The 23,283-nt window shown below is 49.0% G+C and overlaps 1 protein-coding gene across 17 annotated transcripts in view; it reads left to right on the plus strand.

Moving 5' to 3' along the window:
* The window catches only part of FoxP (forkhead box transcription factor P), a 335,444-nt gene that overhangs the window by 304,667 nt on the left and 7,494 nt on the right, over positions 1-23,283 (plus strand). For 8 of the 17 annotated variants that reach the window (XM_033467566.2, XM_033467551.2, XM_033467552.2 and 5 more), the window contains 11 exons: positions 1,083-1,685; positions 2,223-2,285; positions 3,957-4,206; positions 5,791-5,895; positions 6,056-6,230; positions 7,245-7,431; positions 10,049-10,361; positions 11,136-11,204; positions 13,054-13,130; positions 13,278-13,379; positions 20,194-20,369. In XM_033467566.2, the coding sequence (XP_033323457.2) occupies positions 1,083-1,685; positions 2,223-2,285; positions 3,957-4,206; positions 5,791-5,895; positions 6,056-6,230; positions 7,245-7,431; positions 10,049-10,361; positions 11,136-11,204; positions 13,054-13,130; positions 13,278-13,379; positions 20,194-20,369 (2,120 nt within the window). Of the gene's footprint in view, positions 1-1,082; positions 1,686-2,222; positions 2,286-3,956; positions 4,207-5,790; positions 5,896-6,055; positions 6,231-7,244; positions 7,432-10,048; positions 10,362-11,135; positions 11,205-11,821; positions 11,867-13,053; positions 13,131-13,277; positions 13,380-16,590; positions 16,722-20,193; positions 20,370-23,283 lie in introns of all 17 variants that reach the window. The other 9 variants (XM_033467557.2, XM_033467558.2, XM_033467563.2 and 6 more) reach the window with 7 other exon arrangements.

Here is a 23,283-nt window from a genome sequence, read left to right on the forward strand (position 1 = left end):
AAGGAACGGTGTTCGAATAAGCGGAACTAAAACACGCTCGTTGCCGCGAAAGCACAAATCGTCGGTCTTTGTCTTACAACAATAAATGTCTATGCATTTCCTGTTTACTTATGAGAAACGCTTCCGAGTATTTTAGGAGCCGCCTGCGAATATACCCCGGACGATCGAGCAAAGATTTGCCATTGGAAACAAGGAATGATATCTGTTTCCCGCGAGGAGGCGAGCGTTCCATTAACAAAGACAAAGGAACAAAGTAAACCGCGAGGGGCAAAAAGTCGCGGAACGGTTCCGATAGTTTCTCAGAGGGGGGAGGGGAAAGTTCCGTGCCGAGGCTGCTGGAAAGACAGCGCGCGCGGAAGAAGATACGGGCTGCTGCTGCTGCCTTCCGGCTTTGCGCTCGGCAATCTACTTGATGATAGAACTTAATAAAACAAATCCCGCTGCGTAAACAACAAAGGCGGAGACTCGGGCCGACGTCATTCAGACAACAGGCGAGAGCTCCTCCTTCCCGTCGAGCCTCGGCTGGCAGAGCTTGGTCCCAGCCAATGATGACGGAGGATAGCCGGAGTCGTCTCCGGGGCCTCGAATACCATTAGATAAGATCAATATTGCTCAAAATACGCTGGAAGTTTAACGCGAGCACATTACACGGGCATTTATATCATGAATATTCCGCCGGAGGCCTGTTCTTCCCTCTTTTCGGTCTCTCGCCCGCCTTCTTCGCTCGCGGGGGCCCCCTTCCTCCCCCCTGCCTTGTTATCTCGCGTTTCGACTTTGTACAAGCGGCGCCGCGGTCGCCAAAACAGAAACTCCTTTATCTCCTGCCGAGTGGAGTGGGAGTTTTAATCGATTCCCGGACGCGCGCGTAACGAAGCGAGGCGAGAAGATAACGAGGAAACGGCGCGAAGATTCTTTCGCGAACTAGAAGAGAGAGCTCGACCTCCGTACGCTTTCGAGTTCGCGAATAGTAAAGTAAAGCGTAATGCCTCCGCGTGAAATCGATATCATCATCCCCGATCACCCGACACGCAGCTCGCAAACCGACTTTGACCGAGCTCTCGATCTCCATTTTCGTATTGCAGGCAACTTCGCTGTTTGCAGCCTTGAAGCAGCAGCAACAGCAACCTCGGGACAGTGTTCCCTCGTCGAGGGACCGCGAGAATCGGGAACGGGACCGGCTGTCGGTTCGTAGCCGCGAGAACGTCAGAGGCAACGAGTTGGCCGGCGGTCTGACCGATCAGCAGCAACAACAGCAACAGCAACAGCAACAACAGCAGCAGCAGCAAGAGCAGCTCAAGATCGAGTATCAGAGCAATGGGAAGCTCAGTCCCGCTGGGCACGCAGTGACAACAGCACCCATGACCCAGCAAAAGCAGCCTATCATCACGCAGCAATCGCAACAGCCGAGTTCTGGGCCGCCTGGTCCCCAACCGAGTCCCCATCAGAGTCCACAGGCCCCGCAGAGGGGTTCGCCACCGAATCCTTCGCAGGGTCCTCCGCCTGGGGGGCCGCCAGGGGCACCACCCTCGCAGAACCCATCGCAGATGATGCTCAGCCCGGCGAGCGGCATCCATCAGATGCAACAGCTCCTGCAGCAACACATCCTCAGCCCCACCCAGCTCCAGTCCTTCATGCAGCAGCACACGCTGTACCTGCAGCAGCAGCAGCAGCAGCAACACCATCAGGTAAATTCACCTTCTTCTCCAGAATGGAGAATCCTTCTCGATAGTAGACATTTTTCTGAATGACATTGATAGCATCGATGAAGAAAATCTGTTCACGAATTCCTTGATGTTAGCTTGCCAATTTCTCGAACAATGAGAAGAGGTTAAAGTCTTCTGTCCAGAAGCAATGCTTGAGTATCTCGATCCTAAGATCGATGCAAAAATTCCGTGTGATTGAAGTATTTTATTCGATCGAATTAAAATTGAAAAGCTAAATCGCATGACACCAATTGATTCGTCAACGTTCTCACACTTTTTTGCTGATCTCAATAAAATTGGGAAAGTCCAACAGATTAGCGCGAAATTTAATTGCTGAATCTGAGCAAATAATTCCGTCACCCACATGTACGGATGACGCGACAGTACGTCAATACAAACGACACATTTTACCGCGAAACTGCAGCCACCCACACAATCGCAGTCCCGAGTTAGATCTTTAAAGTTCTTGTTCGGAAGTCGAGCCAACGTGGACCAACATCGAGTTTCCTATTGTTGCAGGACTCGTCGTCGGAGCACGCGTCGAACCAAGACCGATTCGGCTACTTCTCGTCCCTAAAAGACGTGAGTATTCCATTCATCCGTATCTCATTGTGAAGGCAACGACATCAGCCGGAATCTCGGGTTTCGGGTTGGTTCCGGCGAGCTCATTGTTGCCCGGTTCTTCAAACTACATTAGCGGAGTTTGTCCTTTTTATCGAGCAAGCATTGCATCATTGCATAGTTAAACATCCCGCCAAACACTTGCCCGGGTAAACAGCGTTCCATCAACGTGTTCCCTTGACCATTGATAATTTTAATTATAAAAAGCGGCTGTTCTCCCATCTTTCGTCGGAAGTGGGCAAACACTGGAGCATCTTTTCCCGGGGACACTTTAGAAGCGATGCTCTCCTTCCGCTTCGCCGGCAGGAATGTTGAGCAGTTCAAATATTTTATCGTTCCCTCGGTGTTTAACTTAACGAGGACCTACGATTTTCTATGCTATCCGCTGTACAAATAGTTTCCGAAACGGTCGACAAATTTCCTAGTCGAACAACGTGTTCCACGGAGTTCTGCTGAATTCGGTTCTACGATTTTACCTTTTCTACCTTTTGTTCGAATAATTTTTAAAACCGCGTCGCGGTCACCGAAATTTCCCGGTCAGAATCGCGTCGTCGCTGTCCAAATAATTCGATGGATCCTAGACGAGATTATCGTAGTTTCTGAACAATTTTTTCAACGAACTCTTAGTCGTCGATCTTCGATTTTAGGAGAGGTATTTGTAGAACCGCCGGTCGACAAAGTATTAAAAAAAAGGAGCTACGGTTTTCTATTATTCTATCAGCTCTTTAGATCGTTCCTAAAACCGAGCGTACCCTAAGACCTTCTCCAATTAGAGTTTTAATACATCGTCGAACGAGGTTATTGAGCGAAGCATGCGCGCCAGAGAAGAAGGATCTTCCCGTTCTTTCTGGCCCGAGCTCTTTGCACGACCGTATTCTTACCAGGAATAGGTAACCCGTAAACAGCACAAAGGACATCTTAACGCAAATACGTATCGTCGGTTCGCACACAGGCTCGATAGCATCGATAGAGGTGTCAAATATTTATTTAGCGGCGTGGCCTGGCCGGGTCTCCTTTGCTCTGCAAATTGAAACAGTCCACTCGAAGGAAATTATCGCCGGCTCGCGCGAAACACGATCGCAATTACCGAGAATCTAACGTTCTCCTATGTTCTTTTCTTTTCCCTTTTTTTCTCTCTTTTTGTTTCTATTTGCCGAGCCATTGTTTTCCTCGAATTCGACGGCAACGCTGTAAACCACGGACGGCACCGTCGCGCCGCGGCCGACAATTTCTCATTAGCGTCGCGCGGTTCCGGCTCATTAATCGCGACAGTTCTTGTTTATAGTGCAATATGATAAAAGGGGCGGAGAAGAGGCGGCTCTATCTCGGGGGTTTGTTTTAAAATATCCCCGAGGCTCGGAGAAGACGGGAAGAATTCATGGCGGGGTGGGGTTGCACCGCGGGACGAAGTAAGCAATTAAGCATCGCCATCAGGCGGCCGTGTCTCGTTGTTTGTCTTCGGGGTACCCATCAACTGCCCTCTGTCTCCCCTCCTCAAGAATTATCTGTCTCCGTGATTTATACGGCGAGATGCAACTTCGACCCTTCGTCTTCTCTTCTAACCAGCGGGGCTCGTTCTTCGACAATGGTCGAAGATGTTCGACTGATATTTATCGCGACCGATTGTTACAGCATCAACATCAGTTCGCGGAGCTGGGCAGGAAGAAGCTGGAACAGGCGATACAGCAGCTACACGAGCAGCTGCAGCTGAACGTCATTCAGCAGACGCATCTGTTGCAAACCGCCGACAAGAAGAAGGCCTCCGGACCACTTCAGCAACTGGCGCTGCAACAGCAACGCCTGATACAGCAACTGCAGATCACGCAGAGCCAGTACCTTCTACAGCAAGGCCTTGGTCTGCAAGGACACAATCCTTCTTCAGGTACTTCATCGTTCTTCATCGTTCTCAGCATGACCGGACACGAGCTTCCGCGTTAAACGACGAAGAAACTGGCGAGCGTAAAAATCTGTCGAATAAAGAATTATTCGAACAAAGAATTATTCGAATTGTTCGAATAAAGAATCGTTCAGTCAAAGAATTATTCGAACAAAGAATTATTCGAATAAAGAATGATTCGTTGTAAATAGATAAAAATCATTTACAACGAATAGCGAATAATTCGACCAAAAGGAACTCATTCCGATAATTATCTCAGATAAATATTCATTCGAATCGATCCGAGAATAATGCGAAACTCTGCGTATTCAAAGCGGACAAACATCGGCACACGGTGTCAAGCCTATTCCAGTCACCTGTTCCGGTGCATTGGATTCGAAATCTGTGCACAACAAATGCGGGAAGTCTGGGGTTTCGCTGAAAATTGTTCCGGACGAGTGGAAAAAACCGCCGCGAGATAAATTGAAGCTGTTTGAAGTAGTTTGTAGCGTCGAATGAGCGAAGCTCTTGATTCCAGGCACTGTCTAACGCGCCCATTTTCGCGGCACGAGTCCTCCCTTTCTTCCTCGACGCTTTCCCAACCAACCCTCCCACCGCGCGCTTTCTCATTTTCCACTTCACCCTGGGCGAAAGTTTCCACGTGGAAGTGTTTCGGTTGCGTCGGATCCTCGTACCGGCGATGTTTTTCTTTCTGGCGCGGCAGCAGCACGCTGGAAGAGCGAGGAGAGGAGGAGAAACGGTGGAATAATAGGGCAGGGCTGGAAAAGCGACGGGGACTGCCTCTCGAGCACTTCGGATTCAAAAACTCACGCGTGAAACAAACTTGCCCATCGTTTTCCCTGCTCCTCCACCCTTTAACGCGCTCTTGATTCCTCTTCTCGTTGCCTCGTTTACCTTTTTCGCCCGAGAAACAAAGTCCTGAATGCCCGGCGCAATTCCGCGCCCGAGTGTGTCTCTATTACCCGCCGACTGTTAAACGGTTCACAAGAGACAGAGCCTTGGAACAACCCGGTATTTTCTCTCCGACGAGATACACGCGGTTCCAAAGGTAGATTGTTAACGGCGGAACAGCGTGACAAATTTTTAGATTCATGGCTTTTTTAATCGTTCACATCGCGGAAATGCTTTTGCGCGAATACATGGAATTGTTTGTTCGTTTCGCAGTAAACATCCAGCGGTGTCGCAACAAGTGCGATTTTGTTAGTTTTAATTGCTTATTTATTATCCGGCCATTGATCATTTCGCTGTTAGAACGAAACAATTATTTTTTTCTCCTATTTATTCATTTATTTCAGTTGCTAGATTTTGGTAACAGAAGAGTCAAACATTGTTTCGATTTAGAAATAATTAAAACCGGTCATATTTTAGTGTATGTATATACATAAGAAATCATCGCGAGATCAACTTGTTGTTGCATAGGTATAGATGTCGAAGAGTTCCGGCGACTTTGATTGTTTTAACGCGAACGTATCCAGCGACGCGTCCTAAAGTTCGCCAGGCGGTTTCGATTTAACCGAATAGATATAGCTTAGGGGGACAGCGACTGAATCCGCTGAAAATTCCGTACAGGTCTGCAAGCGGGCGAGGGTCTGCCGATATGGAAGACGGAACCACCGGAAGTCCCGGAATCCCACCAGAATTCCAACGTCTCGAAGCCCGGGAGCGGACTGAACGGTAAGGAATCCATCCGGCGACTTCTCTAAACTGCTCCCGCGCCAAACTTATTCGTTTCGCTTGTTGACGCCCGTTTCCTATTGTCCCCGGGCGACGACTGTCTCTTCGTTCTTGACTTCTTACCTATGCGAACACGTCGCTCGTTTTCGGACTATCGCAGGATTTCTGAATTCGACAGTGTCGAGTCGCCGGTCGGAGATGAACGGCACCACTCCGCTGGACGAGAAACCGTTGGACGTTTCCTCGAACGACAAGACCCATCCCCTCTACGGTCATGGGGTCTGCAAGTGGCCGGGCTGTGAAGTAATCTGTGACGACTATCAAGCATTCCTTAAGTGAGTCCGCCTAACTTTCACTAAATCTTTGTCAGCCGCGGACGGCATCGCCCGAGCCGCGCGCGCTACGTCGAACGCTCTTAGCACCCCGTCCGATTTCTCTACGGCCCCGTGAGAATCCGCGCGGCGAGAATATGTAGGTAAATCCGTGGCAGATCGGCGGAGGGATCCTTCGCGGTGTCGACGGCGAGACCGGAACCCCGGGAAAATATAAAGTCGGCAATTCCGCCGGTTCGGAATGAGTTAGAAGGCGCCGCGGACGGGGGCCGCGAGGGGCGGCCGCCGAAGGAAGGAAGCGTACAAAAATCGCCGGAGTCAGCGTATCTCATTGACATCCGGCACCTTTTCCATCAGTTTCGAGCCAGCAGCTTGCCGCCTCCGCCGCTCCCGACGACGTCCCCGGCCCCAGTTCCCTCGGCAATCCCTAGTAATCACGCAGCTTGCCGCCGCGAACTCCCTCAAACAAGCCGTTACTTAAAAAAGGACCGAACGGAAAAAAAGGAGAACGCTAATTACCTTTGTCTCATTAATATTCACGACATTCGACCGCGTCGTTATGCCTCTCGGTCCTAATCCCCGTTCCCCCAGCCAGCCTCCGTCCCCGCTTTCCCTAGACGTTCCCGCGTTCTTGGTCTTAACCAGCCGCTCTCCACCCACCCCCCGCCCCCTGCCCCCGGCGCGCCGCTTTCTTCACCCTCTTTCTCCACCCTCGCGATACAGGGACCACCGGGTCCGTTCCGCCGGCGACGAAGAAGGATTACGGAAATTCTTAAATACCGAATCTTGTTGCCGCCTCCGCCACCCCCTTCGACTCTTTTTGCGGCGTCCCCCGGGTTTGCGAGGGGCGAGACCCGCCGACGTTAATATCGTGTAGCTTTGATTCCACGATAAACGTCCGGGAATTGTTTGGGGCATAATTTCATCAGCGCCGGAAGGAGGGAGAACGATTTGCGGTGATTTTCTTCCCCCTTTTCGCGAAAGAACCCGGCGCGTCACGGTCTTCCGATCTTCCAGGCACTTGAACACCGAGCACACGCTGGACGACCGATCGACGGCGCAGGCCAGGGTTCAGATGCAGGTTGTCTCCCAGCTGGAGATCCAGTTGCAGAAGGAACGGGACCGGCTCACCGCCATGATGCACCATCTGCACGTTGCGAAGCAAATGGCCTCCCCGGAACCACCGAAGTCGTCCGAGTCGTCGGTGAGTCCGCTGCTTTTCATTCCCGAATTCGGTGCAACGGAATCGTTGCTCGCACCGATTTCATCGTCTTCGTCATCCGCGCTCCAGATTATCCGAGGGAACAACCTTGATCCCTCTCGCGATCGCAACTTAATTCCGCGTTTGTCAGCTCCTCGCGACGTTCGCCGCGAATCAGATTGCTCGATGCGACTTCTATTCTGAAGCCACCGAAAATATCCGAGCTGTAGAATCTGCTGGTCGAGTCGCCTAATCAACGACTCTGTTACGACCAGCGAAATAAATCCGAGTGGCCGAGCAACGTTGAACGTTTAATGCTACTCGACTTTGATACTTTCGACTGCAGTTTCAATTGAACAGGAGTAAAAGACAATCCTCGCGCGATTAATCGTCATCGCCGCGAGCTAAATTCTACCCCCAGAACCAGCCGTCTCGTCCGAGCTATAAAATCGGCTCGCCTAATCTCCGATCTACGGACGGTCTCCGCAGTCGGCGAGAGTGGCCGAGCAAAGTCGAACGATTAATAAACCGCAGTCCCGGGCTGCGGAGGATGGAGGTAACGACGAAAACGCGTCCCGCGTCGATACAGTCGTGAAAAGTTGCCCGACCGGAAGTTACTCGGTGCAGCCAATATGTCAGACGCGATATGGGAGCAATAATCGCGCGGTGATAGTTCGCGGCGGTCTCGAACGGTAACGCTGCTCTGGGCGCCGCTGCTGCCAGGGCCCGGAAAAACGATTCTAACGATCACTGTCGCGCTGTAAACTCTTCTGGGTACGAGGAACGCGGTCGAGTCGTAAAGCCGGATTTCCACGGCCGCGACCGTAGGAAATTTTACGAGTCTCCCCGCGGCTAACAACAACGCCAGTTTCAGTTTTAACGCGCCGCCGAGTCGCTCCGCTAATTTATACATAAAGTTCGCATTAATAATTCATCGGGTCCTCGTTGATTTTATATCGCCTTAATTAAAACCTCTAACAAGTCCGGCAGTCGGAGAATACCAATATCGCATTAGCCCTCCGCGGTCGCTGCTCTCTCTCTCTCTCTCTCTCTCTTTCGCTCTTTTTCTCGGTTTCTCTCCACCCTTGGCCGACTTAATTATTTTAACGCGAAAGGGAGCAGCGCCGGCCGCGGAGGTCGGATCATCTCTGATATTGAGACCGGTCCGCTGAAATATTCGATGGAGACCGTATGAATATTTAAATGGCAACGTATTAGACTCATTAATGGAAACGTAGCCGCGTTGTAGCCGGTTGTAAGCGCGCCCGGTATTCCCGGTGAAAACCGCGAGACAATTGACGAGTCGCTGAAACAATAGAGCCAGCCGTGCGGTGAACCCACCCCTCGCTTCCTGCCTTCCGCGCTGGTTATAATAAAATCCGGGAACGGTTTTCCTTGAGAAAAATCCACGGAACGCTGGGATACGCCGGCGTGTTCAATTGTCTCCACTGTGCAGCAGTCTTGATTATTAGTAACGAGGAAGCAAAGTTTCGAACTAGTTACGAAAAACCTGATACGATAGAAAGAACTCCGTTTGTATGGACTCGACCGGAGGACAACCGGTTCGCGTAATCGTCTAGGTTCATGCAATAGGAGTTCGCCGATTGTCCGGGCTACTTGTAGCTTTTCGTTCAAATAGCCGGAGTTCGGACAAATGGACTCAACCGAACGCTTAATTCGTTTCTCGCATTTATTATTATTTAATGTTAAAGCTATGCCGGTCAAGATGACTCGTTCCGTCTACAGTAATGTCTCCCTTACTGACGCTCAGATTGTGCCCCAAAATGGACAATTTGGGAGGAGGAGATACGATTATTCGAGCCTCGCAGCTCGTTTTTATAGTTCTTGACAATTCGTAAAAAATTCGTATAAAAATGAATTACAAGGCTCGCGAATAATCGTATCTCCTTTCCTCCAAATTGTCCATTATTGTGGACAATCTGAGCGTCAATTAGAGAGACATTACTGTATTTGGTTTTAAGGTTGCTGAAATTACAATGAAAATGATCGAAGACATTTCTTGATCGATGCATAGACGGTCTGAATAAATACAGTTTGTTCCTTGTTACAAATATAGTAAGTTCTCCCCAATTTTCCTTCAGCTTGCGAACAAAAATGGACAATTTGCGAAGAGACGATTGTCAACAATTACAAGAGGCTCGAATAATCGTATCTCCTCTACCCAAATTGTCCATTTGCATTCGCAAGCTGAAGGAAAATTGGGTAGAATTTGCTGCACGCGTTAATTACATTCACCTAGGTTTAGCGTTAAATATATCCTGAATGTTCGCGTAATTGGAGTATCGCTCGACAATGGTCCAGGTAACAGGAGTTGGAACAGAAGTTCGTTGCATCGGGCATCGCCGAAAATTCCGTTCTAATAAACAGAGTTCGCGCGAGCGAAGTTCTGGAAGTGCGGAACTTCGTCGTGAAACGAGGCCCGCGAAAATTCGCGTCGCTGTCCGCGCTGCGGAACCGTTGACCGGAGTGCGGCGTGGCGGGACTTTCCATCTAATTGCAGTTTTTATCGATCGGCCGTAAAAAGCCGGGAATTAGCATAAAGTTCCGCGGGCCGGTGATCGTGTTCCGCGGCGGTCCGAGTAAAACCGTGATTTTTCAGACCGGCTCGAGTATACCAAAGTTAAATCTCTCGACGGCGTTGATGAGCCAGCCGCCGCCGAACTTCAGCGTCTCCCAAGTGTCCCCGGTCTCGATGTCGGCGTTGGTCTCGGCGGTGAGGTCGCCGGCAGGTGGACAGCTGCCACCGCCGACCGGCGCGCCCATGCCGCCCATTCCCAACATGTCGAACATGTCCGGGATGCCACCGTTGCCGAACATGCCTGGTAGCATGCCCACGATGCCGACGCTGCCCAGCATTCCAGGGCCCATCAGGCGGCGAATCAGCGACAAGTCCGCGCTCTCCATGGCCGGAGGTAAGACTCTAACGCTTCTATTCTTCGAATCTCTCCGTGTTTCCGGTCAGTATCCTCCGGGCATATCAGGATTATCGGGACATTGAAGTACGCTCGGGTGCAGAACTAAAAGCACCGCCGGAACAGAAAAATGGTCGATCTTTGGACCGCTGTAGTTTCGTGTGGAAAGGATCTTACGGTGATCTACATCGAGTCATTTTGAAGCGCGAAGCTTCTACTTTAACATCCTCGAGCCGTGCTTCGTCGAAGATCGTTCTTTGTTCTAGAACAGAACGAAAAACCGGGGAACTCTTCTTCTTCGAAGCTCTCCCATTTCTCCCGCAATTTAACGAATTCAAGCGACTGCACGGAGGTGAAAAAAATTTTTCTACGAATTCGCCTTACGATCGTGTTTTAGGGGGACGTTTTCTCTTTCGAACGAGCCAGGGTAGAGGCTCGCACGATTTTTTGTCGCGAGGCTACGCTTGTTCAAAGGTCGACAGTTTCTTTTTTTGGGGTCGGACGCAGCGCGCGTTTCATTGCGCACGCGAGCGCAGTCGGCGAGACGATCTTTGGATCTTGCGAGAGAAGGATCTTACGTTTTACCAGCGCCAGAGAAATAATGGTCCGATTGCGGCGACGATTAGATTAGCAGAGGGATTACGGAATTTTGAAATCCGAGAGTTCGATAAGTCGATTTCGCGACGATTCGGCGCGTACGAAAAAGAAAGGCTGGATCGACGTCGCGGAGAAGGTGAAACGAAAGACAATTCAGAGATTGAATACTATCCGTAGGACTGTATGACGAGGGCACTGTAAGGCGCAGAGTAGCCGTCGATAGATCTGGAATAGATATTAACGAAGGTAACGATTTAACCAAGAATTCTGTCGGGGAGATGGGCGATCTGTGAAATGCTCGGCGTGAACGTAACACATAATTTCACTCGGAAGGTGACATTATGACGCGAAGAGAATATGGAAATTGATGTCGAGAGAAGCATTTCCCGGCTCGCTCTCGCCTAACTGCGCCCCGACAAAACGAAAATCCTGTAGCAAATGGCTCTTTACGGTCCTCTCTTACTCTCTCTCTCTCTCTCTCTTGATCTCGTGCCTTTTCCTATCGTAAGCTCTACCACATGCACAGATTTGCTCACGATAACGATCTCACGTGTGTGCTACCTGTGTTCGACACCTTGTTGGCGACTCGTGGAACGACGATGTCTTTGGTAGAGAGAGCAAAAGGCGCAAGAAAAAAAGTCAAAGAGAAACGAAAGTCAAACGAAACGATTGAAAACGACTGCCGCGCGAAAAGAAAATGTGGAAACGATACGGAGACGGGAGAACGGAAAAAAAGCAAAAAGAAAAAATAGAACACGCACGATCGATTTCTATAACACGACCGTCGGCTCGTTCACCTCTTTCTTACCGATGCTTCTGTTGTTTCCTTATTTCTTGTGCTGCCCGCCCTCCCCACCGTGTAGGGCTGCCCTACATGCTGGAGCGTGCTGGCCTTGACGTCCAACAAGGTACTGTCAACCTTCTTTCCACGCTCCTTTGGTGGCTTTAAGGATTTTCTTGGAGGGTGCACCCTTGCATGCTCGAGAACCCTTCTTCACCCTTCCCACTCGTAGATCTAACTCGCCAAGACGGATACCACCTCGTCTACGATCTCTCTAACGAGGAAACAAACTCTGTCCGCAGCTATCCCATCCCGGAAACCGTCGATCGCTTTTCGCTTACCCTTTGATCTAGTTTTAAGAGTACACGCCCGTATTTATTTTCCGAGCATGCCAAACTCCGCCGGACCTCGTCGTTCGATCGACTGCAAAAGATTCGGTGGATTCTTTTAATTGACCCTTGAATTCGCCTGCGGCAGATTTCGGCGCACACCGTGCACGAAAACGGCGTAAGGTGTAAGTTCGCAAGGGCGTGAATTCATTAACCTTGGAATTGAGATGAATAAGGATCTTGCAAATTGGCTGTACGAACATAACGATGCCGCTGATAATTCAAAGTGTTATTTTTATTACAAGATGACGAGAAAATAATCTTAGTCAGAACAGAAACGAAACAACAACGTGAACGTCTTTTTGGAAATAATAATACCGTCAATTCTGTCCAGTAATTTCGTCGTTAATATAAGCATAGGGACGAGCTATAGAGCCTTATTATACAATATGAATAGATAAGAATTTGACTATATTGATTTATCGACCAGAAAATTCTGTGATAAAGACGCTGCGGAACTCATTTCCAGAGAAAAGTGGACCTACACTGATTTTTCAGTTCTCGATTGAAATGAACCGTACTTCGTACTTTCGTTAGTAATAATAATAATAATAATTTCTGATGGAATAATTAAAATAGTCTGCAGAATAAATGCCTGAATGAAAAAGAGACACCGAACATCTCGAGTCGCGAACGGTCCGCCGAATCTTCTGCCCTCGTCCGACGAGAACGCGTGAAACCCGGCACGCCGTTCGGGACACTTTTGGCCCCGTTTTGTCCATCTCTTCGAACGAAATTCCCCCCGTCTAGCTGGTCCCCGAGGTTGTGTGCTTGTTTGTCGTGAATCCGGCCAATCGGAGGCCCCCGCGCGAAAGAGATGGTGCACCGATAAAAGCCAGCCGCGGCGAGGCACCGCGCGCAGTCCTCCCCGCAGCCTCTCGCGACCCGCGTAAAGGAATAAACCTGATGATCGTTGACGTTTCAGAGATTCAACGAAATAGGGAATTTTACAAGAACGCAGACGTCAGACCGCCGTTCACGTATGCATCATTGATCCGGCAGGTGAGTGAACCTCTTGCACGAGAGTGAGGAGGAGGCTCTCCGTTTCTCGCGTCGATTGAATAATTGAGCCGCGATATATCGGCCCGGAACGGTTTAATCAAAAGCGCGGAAAGACGCGGTTCTCAGCTACGATTTCTGTTTTCGCAGTCGATCATCGAGTCGCCGGAGAAGCAGCTGACGCTGAACGAGATCTACAATTGGTTCCAGAACACGTTCTGCTACTTCCGGCGCAACGCGGCCACGTGGAAGGTATATCGTTTGCACTACAATTAAACAGTTAAGCGTTACAGGCTCGCAGGAGTGAGTCCCCGTGAGAAAAGGAACAGGGAATCCGCGGACGGATTATAGACGTTGTTCTATGCATATAGACGGACAACAGGGGTCGGCGTGTTCCTCCTTTCGAGCGCATCCGCGACGGCCGGAATCGATAGAATTTTCGGCGACCGGATTCTTTCGAAAATTCGCGCGCGTGTTCGGCGACGGAGCCGTGTTCCAGGAATAATTTACGGGAGGCGCGCGCGCGACGATATTAGATTCGTGAACTTTCAAGGGAGAATATATAGATCATTGATCTCTCGGGCGGCCCGGAAACGCAGCGCGCCGGGCAAACCGAAAAACCCCCGGTCGGCAGAGCGCGCGTGTCTACGCGCGAGCCTGGACACGGATATAAATTCATCCGCTGAATGGATGAACTCAGCGTGGCTCCGGGAGTTATGCAACGTTTTTGATTGCGAGCCACAAAGACGAAACGACTGGCCGTGGCAATTTGCATTTACGAGCAGATTAAGCTGAATGCGTTTAACTAGAAAGGATGAGCTTTCAAGAATCTCAGATAATCTTACGTATTAATTTGAATTAACAGGCTAAGTGACGCGCCGAGCAGACGAGCTGGTAACGATCATTGTGTTGCTTTCCCGGTTAAACGGGGGAGACTCGGCGACCGTGTGGATTATTACTATTACGCCGCATTACGATTCGTTCGTGGACTGTCCGCGCGTATATCGTGTCGTATCTCTGCTCACGTGTTCGACAGCGAACGTGACGCGCCGCGCGATACGCATACCTTGTTTCCTAGACGAGGAAGGTCGCCGTGTTTCTCATTTCGTTCTCCAACGAAACACACCGAGCCCGAAACGCGCGCGACCAGCCTCGCCCTATCGGGTTTCAAGGATCTGCATCGCGGATTCGGTTCGCTTCTGTTCTCTCACAGAGGCCAAGTACAAGTCGCATCCGAGTGGATTCGCTGGTCGCTCAAGGACGACCGAACTGCGACGTCTCGCAACGATCCAGCGATTCGCAGCAAAAAGTAATACAGTAATATCTCCCTAACTGTGTGACGCTAAGATTATTGTGCACAAAAATGGACCGTTTGGGAAGAGGAGATACGATTATTCGAGCCTTGCGGTTTTAAAAAAATTTTAAAATTTCATTATCAACCTAGGGGAACCAGCTACTGAGTGAAAAAAATTCATTTTAGTGTTCTGTAGAGATGAAGTGATCACATGCCCTCGGACTCCCAAAAATTCGGAAAATGAATTCTACTAGTCTCAGTAACTGGTCCAAAATTTTGCTATCTACCTAGGTGGACCAGTTACTGAGACTAGTGGGATGGATTTCCGGACATATCCCAAAAATCCGGAAAATGAATTCCACTAGTCTCAGTAACTGGTCCACCTAGGTCGATAGCAAAATTTTGGACCAGTTACTGAGACTAGTAGGATGGATTTCCTGATAGATTGGGGTGCCAGTGTAGATCGATTGTGGACAATTTATAACTGTAAAAATAAACCGCAAGGCTCGAATAATCGTATCTCCTCTTCTCAAATTGTCCATTTTCGCGGACAACTGGGCGTCAGTAAGGGAGACATTACTGTACTAACCTTGAGCGACCTGATCGACTCACAGGATGGCCCCCCGGTCAGTTTCCTAGGAAACGTTGATTTTAGTATCTTGTTCCGTTTTCCGAGTCATCCTTGAACCGACTGACCGCCTAGAGTCCCCGAGTTTGCTCGAACTCTCGCATCGAGAGCAATCGAGTCTCTCCGCGATCGAGATCCGCAACGATCGAGAGCCACGATCGAGTCGTATTGCGATCCCACGGGGACCGTTCGTTGGCAAGAATGGGTGCGCGCGCGCGTGTGTTCTGCGTGTGTGCGAGTGTGCGTGGAAGTAATCGACGTTTGCCATGACGCTTCGCCTCGCATGGTTATGTGTATCTGAAAATTTTCGAAAGCAAAGCACAGGTATTCGCAAGCGGATCGAGCCATCGAGCGGAAGGAGAAGCCGCTGGATACGTCAGCTGGGCGTCGTCGCACTTCCGGTCCACGGCGGCGGGAGACGCCGGCGCCGACGACGTCCCGGACAATTTCATCCTGATTTCTTTGTTTCTACTGTTTATTTTTCTTTATTTACTTTATTTATTTTATTTTATTTTTCTTTCGTTACTTCTTCTTCTTCTTTTGGAATTTTGTACGGCCCTGCGGCATGTATGATTGTTGTCGTTGCCCCTAGACTTAGATGACTAGCTGTGCATTAACGATTAAGGAATGCCACATACCGTGTATCTTTCGATTAATCGTTTTGGTTCGTTATGTCCTCTTACGGCCTTGTCATTGCGCGACCATCGCCGGGTAATCCTTTGCTGCTCTCACACGACGTATACTAATTCTTATTCTCCATCAGTTGATCGATTCTTTCAGCTTTCTTGCTCCTTTCGACCGACTCGTTCAGTTGCTCTTTCGAGACTGCCCGCGCGCGGACTGCCGCCTCCGGGACTCTTCCGCCATCGCCGATGTAATGACGATAATTAAAATATATATCCGCTCGGTGATCGAGCCATTTTACATTTTCAATCGACTCCGTGCTACGACATTCTCTCCTCGGTGTTCTTTTCTCGCAGTAACTGCGAAAATTGAGATTTAGTGGTCGAGCGAAGTAGTATGTTCGCTTCCGAGCGACGATTCGAGTCTGAGAAACGGGGAAGATTCGCGACGGTGACAGTCCGTGGACGCATCCCTCCCCCAAAACACACGAAACAGCTTGTCAGCAAAGAGAAGGGAAAGAAAAGAAAATCGGTCGATTCGCATCCGGTCCCCAGGTGGACCGTTTCACAGCCCCGCAAATTCAAAGTCACACGTCCCCCGCCACCCTGCGCTCCGTCCATCACCTCGAGAGGAGAACGGATCTCGTCCAGCCTAATCCCCCTATTCCTCCACCTCCTCCTCCTCCTCCTCCTTCTTCGCCCTGCTCCCGTCAGTTCGCTGCGTGTCGGTCGCATCATCATCGTCATCATCATCATCACCACGATCTCGTCGTGTGTCCGATGCTCGAGGATGATCAGCCGCCTGAATAATACACGCCGTCGAACCGATCGGCCCCGATCGACAGCCGGCCTCGCGATTGAGTTCGCTTCCGTTCGTTTTTTGCGTTGCTTATTTAGTCTGTGTATTATTTTGTATAGAACGCAGTGCGACACAACCTGTCTCTCCACAAATGTTTCATGCGAGTCGAAAACGTGAAAGGCGCCGTATGGACGGTGGACGAAGTGGAGTTTTACAAGAGACGTCCTCAACGCGCTTGCAGCACGACCGGGTACGTTGCCCCCCGCCCCCGTCCCACCGACAACAAAAAAAAAGAAAGAAAATATGAACGAAAATAGAAACAGATTTACAGCCGCGATTTTTTTCACTCTATTTTATCACTCCATCTTTTCTCTCTCTCTCTACATATATATATTATTATTATATATTATAGATATTTATATGATATTATATATCTATTCTCTATCTCTATTCTTTATCTCTTTTCGATATCACGTAATATGTATATTCTCCTGCCCCCCCTGACACCCCATGAAACCACCGGATATATATATACTACTTATATGTATATACATATATTTATATATATATATACACCCTCACGAAATTTTCGGTCGCATCCCACCGTTCCACCCCCACTGTTTTCCCGGCCCAAAACGATCCACCGCCAACGAGATCCCCGTTTTTTAATATCTCTATATATTTCTTCTCTTTCTATCTATGTCTTTTTATATATTTATAGATATTTATATGTGTATTTATACATACTTCACCTCTATTCGCTTTTACTCTCTTGTTACATTTACGCTAACTACCCCTAATCCACTCGTCCACGTACACGTACACATTTATCGCCGGATTTCTGCAGGTCGTTTTTTTCGTACCAGTTCCCCGTATGTGTACATGTACGTGTACGACGTATACTAGTCCTTTACATATGTTTACCACAATTTTTATATATGTATATATATTATATATACGTGTATATATTTGTGTTTCTATATGTATATATACATTTTATAGTGTTTTAATATCTCTCTTTTTACATACTTTTACATATATATATATATTTATCTAGCTTTTTTCTATATTCAAGTATTTACTATTCATAGCTACTTTGTCTTATTGTACATTGTCTCTCTGTCTATATCTGTCTATCTATCTATCTATCTCTCTTTCTCTCTATTCAATAAGGTTTAAGCGTGTGTGCGGCGCAATCGCGCGCGCGTGTGCAAGCCTCCTATTGTATGTATACGCACATACACGCACGCTTTCTGCATTCTTTTTTCTCCATGGATTACGCGTACCTCGATTAGAGCCCCGCCTATTTAATCTTGATTTCTCGTTTTCCACCTGTGTAATATACCTGTATGCCTTTCTCTCTCTCTCTTTCTCTCTCGCTCTCTCTCTCTTTCTCTCTAGTACCTGTTTCTGCGAGTAGATCACGGCGCGTGTGCGCGCGTGCACGCCGTTTCTTTTCCTCACACCTCGCTCGCATCGGTAACCTGTGCTCGTCGAAAGCTTGCCTCTCTTTTGTCTCTGTGAACTCGCTAACACACCCCCCGCCCCCCGAGTTACAATTCGTTGAAGTCGTCGGTCCCCGGCGACCGGCGGTCGTCGCCGACGGAATCCCGAGCAGAAAGCTTTTGCAATCTTTTATTTGACAGCGGACGTTTGCCTGACCATATTGAAATCGAAGCTTGCATGAAACAATCTTACCGAACGAATCCTGCGAGCGAAACACAATATTTTGCAGTATTTTAGCCGCCAGCGGATTGTATGCGATTATGGCAGACACGGATAGGCGAAATAGAAAGTAGCGAAATGATTCGAGTGAAACCGAGAACGACGACGGTGCTACGTATTCTAATTTCAATAACTTGACAAAGCGATCGATGAAAGAACTATCATTGTTGGCTCGAACGTTTCCGCAATCGACGCCAGAAACTTTTGATTTTGCATTAAAGAGCCGCGCCGCGCTCTGTTATCGTAGAGTAAACATTCTTTATCCGTTTCATCGGACACGGGAAAACACAGTTCGCCGTACAAACGTCGAAAGTTTCAAATGAAATTCCAAGCCAAACACGTGGCAATCTTTGTACATTTGTATTGAAATAGTTCGCAGGCCAAACATTGGATTTCGAAATCAGCTGTTCCAAGCAAAAAGCTTTGGTAACCAGATATCGGGCACAGCCTGTGTTCGTTTAATCGAAGCTGCCCGCGTCGTGTACGGCTCCCCCGGAGCAAACATATACATATCGGGCATTCGGGTCAGCTCGCAGCCGGAAACTTTGTATTCTTTTATATTAGATAGCCAACAGTGTTTGCCTATTTAATTCGAGCTTGTAGCTTTATCTGCTGTTATCCGTTTTTATTGTGACTTTATCTAATCCCTGCTCGACACCGGCGCGGCATGATTCATCGGGGAAAAATTGTGCTCGGGAGGGCCCCTCCCCCCGCTTCACAATATTATCTATCTGGCCCCCGCCCCCCCCCGCCCCCTTTTTGTGCGTGTGAACACCTCAACTGGCCCCCTAGCCTCTCGTGTGCGATGGTAGCCGTGTCTGTGGTTGCGTGGCTGTTGCGCGTGTGTGTGTCGATGATCATGATGTTCACGGGGCGAGGAGAAGAAAAGTTGGAGAAGGAGGATATGAAGGAGGAGGAGGAGGAGGAGGAGGAGGATATGAAGGAGGAGGAGGAGGCTGGAATGATTGCGAGATGGGAGCCCGGTTCTGCTCGTGTGGAAGGGAAAACGAGACCGTAGTTAAAAGTCGCGTGGTGTGTGTTTGCTTTTTAACAAGCATGTGGGCTTTGCAGCGACTAACCGATCGAGAATTCTCGGGCAGGGCTACGGGAATGTCTCTGGCCCGAGACTAGTCTCGAATTTGCCCGGAAGCCGGATGCGGGACACGCCAGTGCAGAGGCGAGAAACCGCGGATCATGCACTTCGGTCAGGTAGTGAACAAAAGGAAGCAGCCGCCTACGTTTTTACTTTTACCGTACTTTCATATTTCTAGTTCTCTCATTTACGTTTCGTCTTTGGATTATTTTTCGTCTCTCTCTATATATATCTCTCACTCTCTTCTCTCTCTCTCTCTCTCTATCTATCTATCTATCTATCTGTCTGTCTCTATTATACATACATACATATATATATATTTATCTGTCTCGCTGTCTCTCTATTTATCCGCCCCTACTTCATGCGAGTCCTGCGCTGTTCTTTGTTACGATACTCTGGGAACGCCGGGATTCGACATCGACGAGGGCTCGTCGTCGCTCGACGTCGAATTCTAGACGGACTGATCGAGACTCCTAGCCGAGAATAGGAGGTCTCGATACCTGTGGGGGAAGGGGAATGTAAGCATGTCCCGCGCGGTATCGGCGATCGCGCCGATTTTCGGCCGGGCGGACGAACGACCCGCTCCTACGGTTTTGCATGAGAGACACAGAGAGACGTATCCGGCGAATCGGGGCTCTCTCTCGTATCACGAGAGAAGAGAGAGCTCGGGCACGCGCCCGCGGACGGGCAGCGAGAGAGCTCGCCGACGATACGCAAGCGGGGGATAAAAAAAATCTAAGCGAAAGCCGAGGTTCACGAATAGCGAGAAACGAACGACAAAACACCGTAACACCGGTGTAGCGACGACGATCTACAACGAAAAGCAGAAAAAAAAACAAAACAACCTTTTATCTTTTTTACTCTCTTTTTCTCTATTTCTTGGTGGTCTTGTCTGTGTATACAGAACGCGATCCGCACCAATCTATCATTGCACAAGTGTTTTGTGCGCTATGAGGACGACTTCGGGTCATTCTGGATGGTGGACGACGTCGAGTTCGTAAAGCGGCGGCATCTGTCCCGCGGCCGCCCCAGGAAATATGACCCAACCCCATCACCCACTCCACCCCACCTCTCCGCACAGTAAGCACTACCACTTTTTAGAATTCTGCTGGCTGGCTGGCGCGACGTTCTGACCTAACCGCGGATTATCGTTTCGAACGCGGCGACCGGGACGGTTTTCGCTTGGTCGTTGTCGGGAACGAAAGAAAAAAAGAAAAGACTTTGTTTTTTTTTTTAAAAAAGAAAGAATATACGAACCACTAAACGCCCTCTCGTGCCTGCTGCCTTTGTCGTTCAATGCGATCGAGTCTTTCTCTCTCCCGTTCTTTTTGCCGTTTCCGTCCTCTATTTCTCTGTCTTCTCGGAAGAAAGACGAAGAGCCTTGATCGAACACGCTCTCTTTCTCTCTCTCTCTCGCTCTCTCTTTATCTCTCTCTTTTTCTCTGTCTTCGCGAAATCGTTCATTGAGAATCGATCGGTCTCTTTCTCGAGCACCGATCACCGCGTTTCGCGTGATCTCCGCCGTTGTCTGACTCGGAACCGCCGATTCTACTTGCTACCCGCCATCCGCGACAGAGACATCAACGCGGGGTAAACATGACCACCAAGGCAGCAGGGAGCGGCTCTACGCAGTTTAATCCAATCCCCAGGAAACGAATTCCGCATCATGCCTGCCTCGAACGCCTTTTAGAACCCGTCACCTTCAGAACCGGACTAAAGTAGAACCATCCGATCCTCCTCATCCGTCGCCAGGGGTGCGCAGACTCGGTGATAACCTCCGCGGCTGGATGCCTCGACTCTCGCTCGGCCTGCACGGGTCTTTTTAGGCCCAAGGAAACGTTGCGAGTCCACCGAAAAATTCGTGCGAACCTTGAGATCCGAAGTAACGAATCGCTGAGAAGCTAAGAGGATCGAAAATCCGCTGTGTTTTCTGCTTTGCAAATGGACGTCAGAGTCTAAAGAGAAGATACTCGCCCGAGAAGCCGAGCGTGGAAACTATGAGAGAGATCTGTGGGTCTGAAAAGACCCACCACATTCAAGTAAGTTCTCCGCCAACGGCCGTGCGAGTGTTGATCGGTTTCATTCGGTCACGCGCGAGAGGAAACGTTACGGTGGAGCAGTCGAGGGGAAGTGAACGTGGAAATAAACATGGAAAGTAAACCGTGGAAAAGTAAAACCGTGGAAGTAAATTCGGACGTGGCAATTATACGGGGCTCGTTAGAAACAATCCGGGGTCGGTGAAATCTTGCGCACCTCTGCTCGTGACGTCCAAAACAGCCCCCCATAGTACATCCCCGTAAACGTCACTAGAACCGTAGCCCGAGGCTCTAGCACACCCGAGAGAGCTTAAAATCCCGACCGATCCTGCAGGAACCCAGCCACAGGACGATTGGTCCGAGCTGCAGGATCTCTGATGTGTTTAGTGGTTGCTCGCATGGATAATCAAAGGTTTCCTAATCTGTCATTTTATACTCGTCCCCAATGAAAATGAAAACAGCATAAGAACAAAAAAAAATACAGAAAAGAATCCGAGAATGAATATCTCGAAATGTTAATGATAATGATAATGATAATAATAATAATAATAATATAAGAAATGAACCCGTAAGACTATCCTACCACTGAAAACACTGTGCTTCTAATTGTATGGTGCTTACGTAGTGGCGTTTGCAGTGTCTTGGGAGAATGTGGAAAGTGTTTGCGTGAACAAACGTTTCGTTGCATCTTGTTTTTCGACGGCCGACAATCCTTATTCGACGCCGCTGTTTCCGCCGCGCTGGTTTCCTCCGCTAAAGCGCTCATTTTGCCGTTCGCCGGTTTTCTCTCCGTTTCGGTTTTCCGCGCGCCGGCGGAAAACACCTTTCTTCCTTTTTTTTTTCTCTTTTATTCTACGATGCTTTTTTCCCGGCGGTGTCGGCTCGGTGAAAAGAAAAAGAACGAAGCGTTTGTCCGACGAGTTCTCAGTTTGTGTCGTGTACCGTTTTCGGTTTTGGTTTCGCTGTTTGAGCAACAGGCTGTAGCGTAGCGAATAGAGACTGCCGATCGACGACAGCGTTCCCGAAGGGAAGGTGATATGATGCTTTTGCGTTTTTTAGTTTTGGACGCCGACGGAAAACGGGCGCTCGCCGTTTCTGTTTCGCCTGTTCTTCTTTTTATTATTTTTGGTCTGTCTATCTCTGTCTCTCTGTCTCTGTCTCTCACTCTCACTCACTCTCTTTCTCTCTGTCTTTCTCGCTCTGTTTCTTTCTTTATTTTTGAGTTACCATTTTAGTACGCTTTTTCGACGTGAGAATGGTTTTTTCCGTGTGACTGGTGATCATGTGTGTCAGGGCTACTCGCGCATGTGTAAATTGTGTACATTAAGCGTCACAACCGCAATCTCGGATGATACGGAATTCTTCATTCATCGCCTCTACCGACCACCCTCTTCTAACTCAGGTACCTCACGGTTTACGTACTAACTTTTGCAACCACCGGTAAAATTTTCTGTACTATTTTTAACATCGTCTTTTTATATCAACGTTTTCTAACATTCTTTCTATATATATATATCTATCTATCTATTTTTACTCTCTACCTGTCTCTCATCTACCTCTCTCTCTCTCTCTCTCTCTCTCTCTCTCTCTCTCTCTCTCTCTCTCTCTTTCTCTCTCTGTCTCTATATCTTTCTCTATCTTCCTCTCTATCTGTCTTTTCACTTGAAATCTTTACACACAGCGCTCCAGGTCACTTGATAAACGGCTCCGGGCGGAATTTTTCTCTTCTTCCATTTTTCAATTCGCATGCCAATCTGTCTCTTGCAAAAAAATCGAAGTCCGAAGTCCGATGAAACGATGATGATGCGCGCCCAAGAGATGAGATGTCCTAGCGTCGATTGTTTGCAAGGGAACCCGAAGTGCTCTTTTCAATGGGGGCCTTCGCCCATTGAAAAGGGCAGCGGAACTCGGTCGGCGTTCGTTACCGAAAAGATCGGATCGGTTACGGGAGAAAGCGT

Source organism: Megalopta genalis, chromosome 4 (genome assembly GCF_051020955.1).
Source record: "Megalopta genalis isolate 19385.01 chromosome 4, iyMegGena1_principal, whole genome shotgun sequence".
NCBI lineage: Eukaryota > Metazoa > Arthropoda > Insecta > Hymenoptera > Halictidae > Megalopta > Megalopta genalis.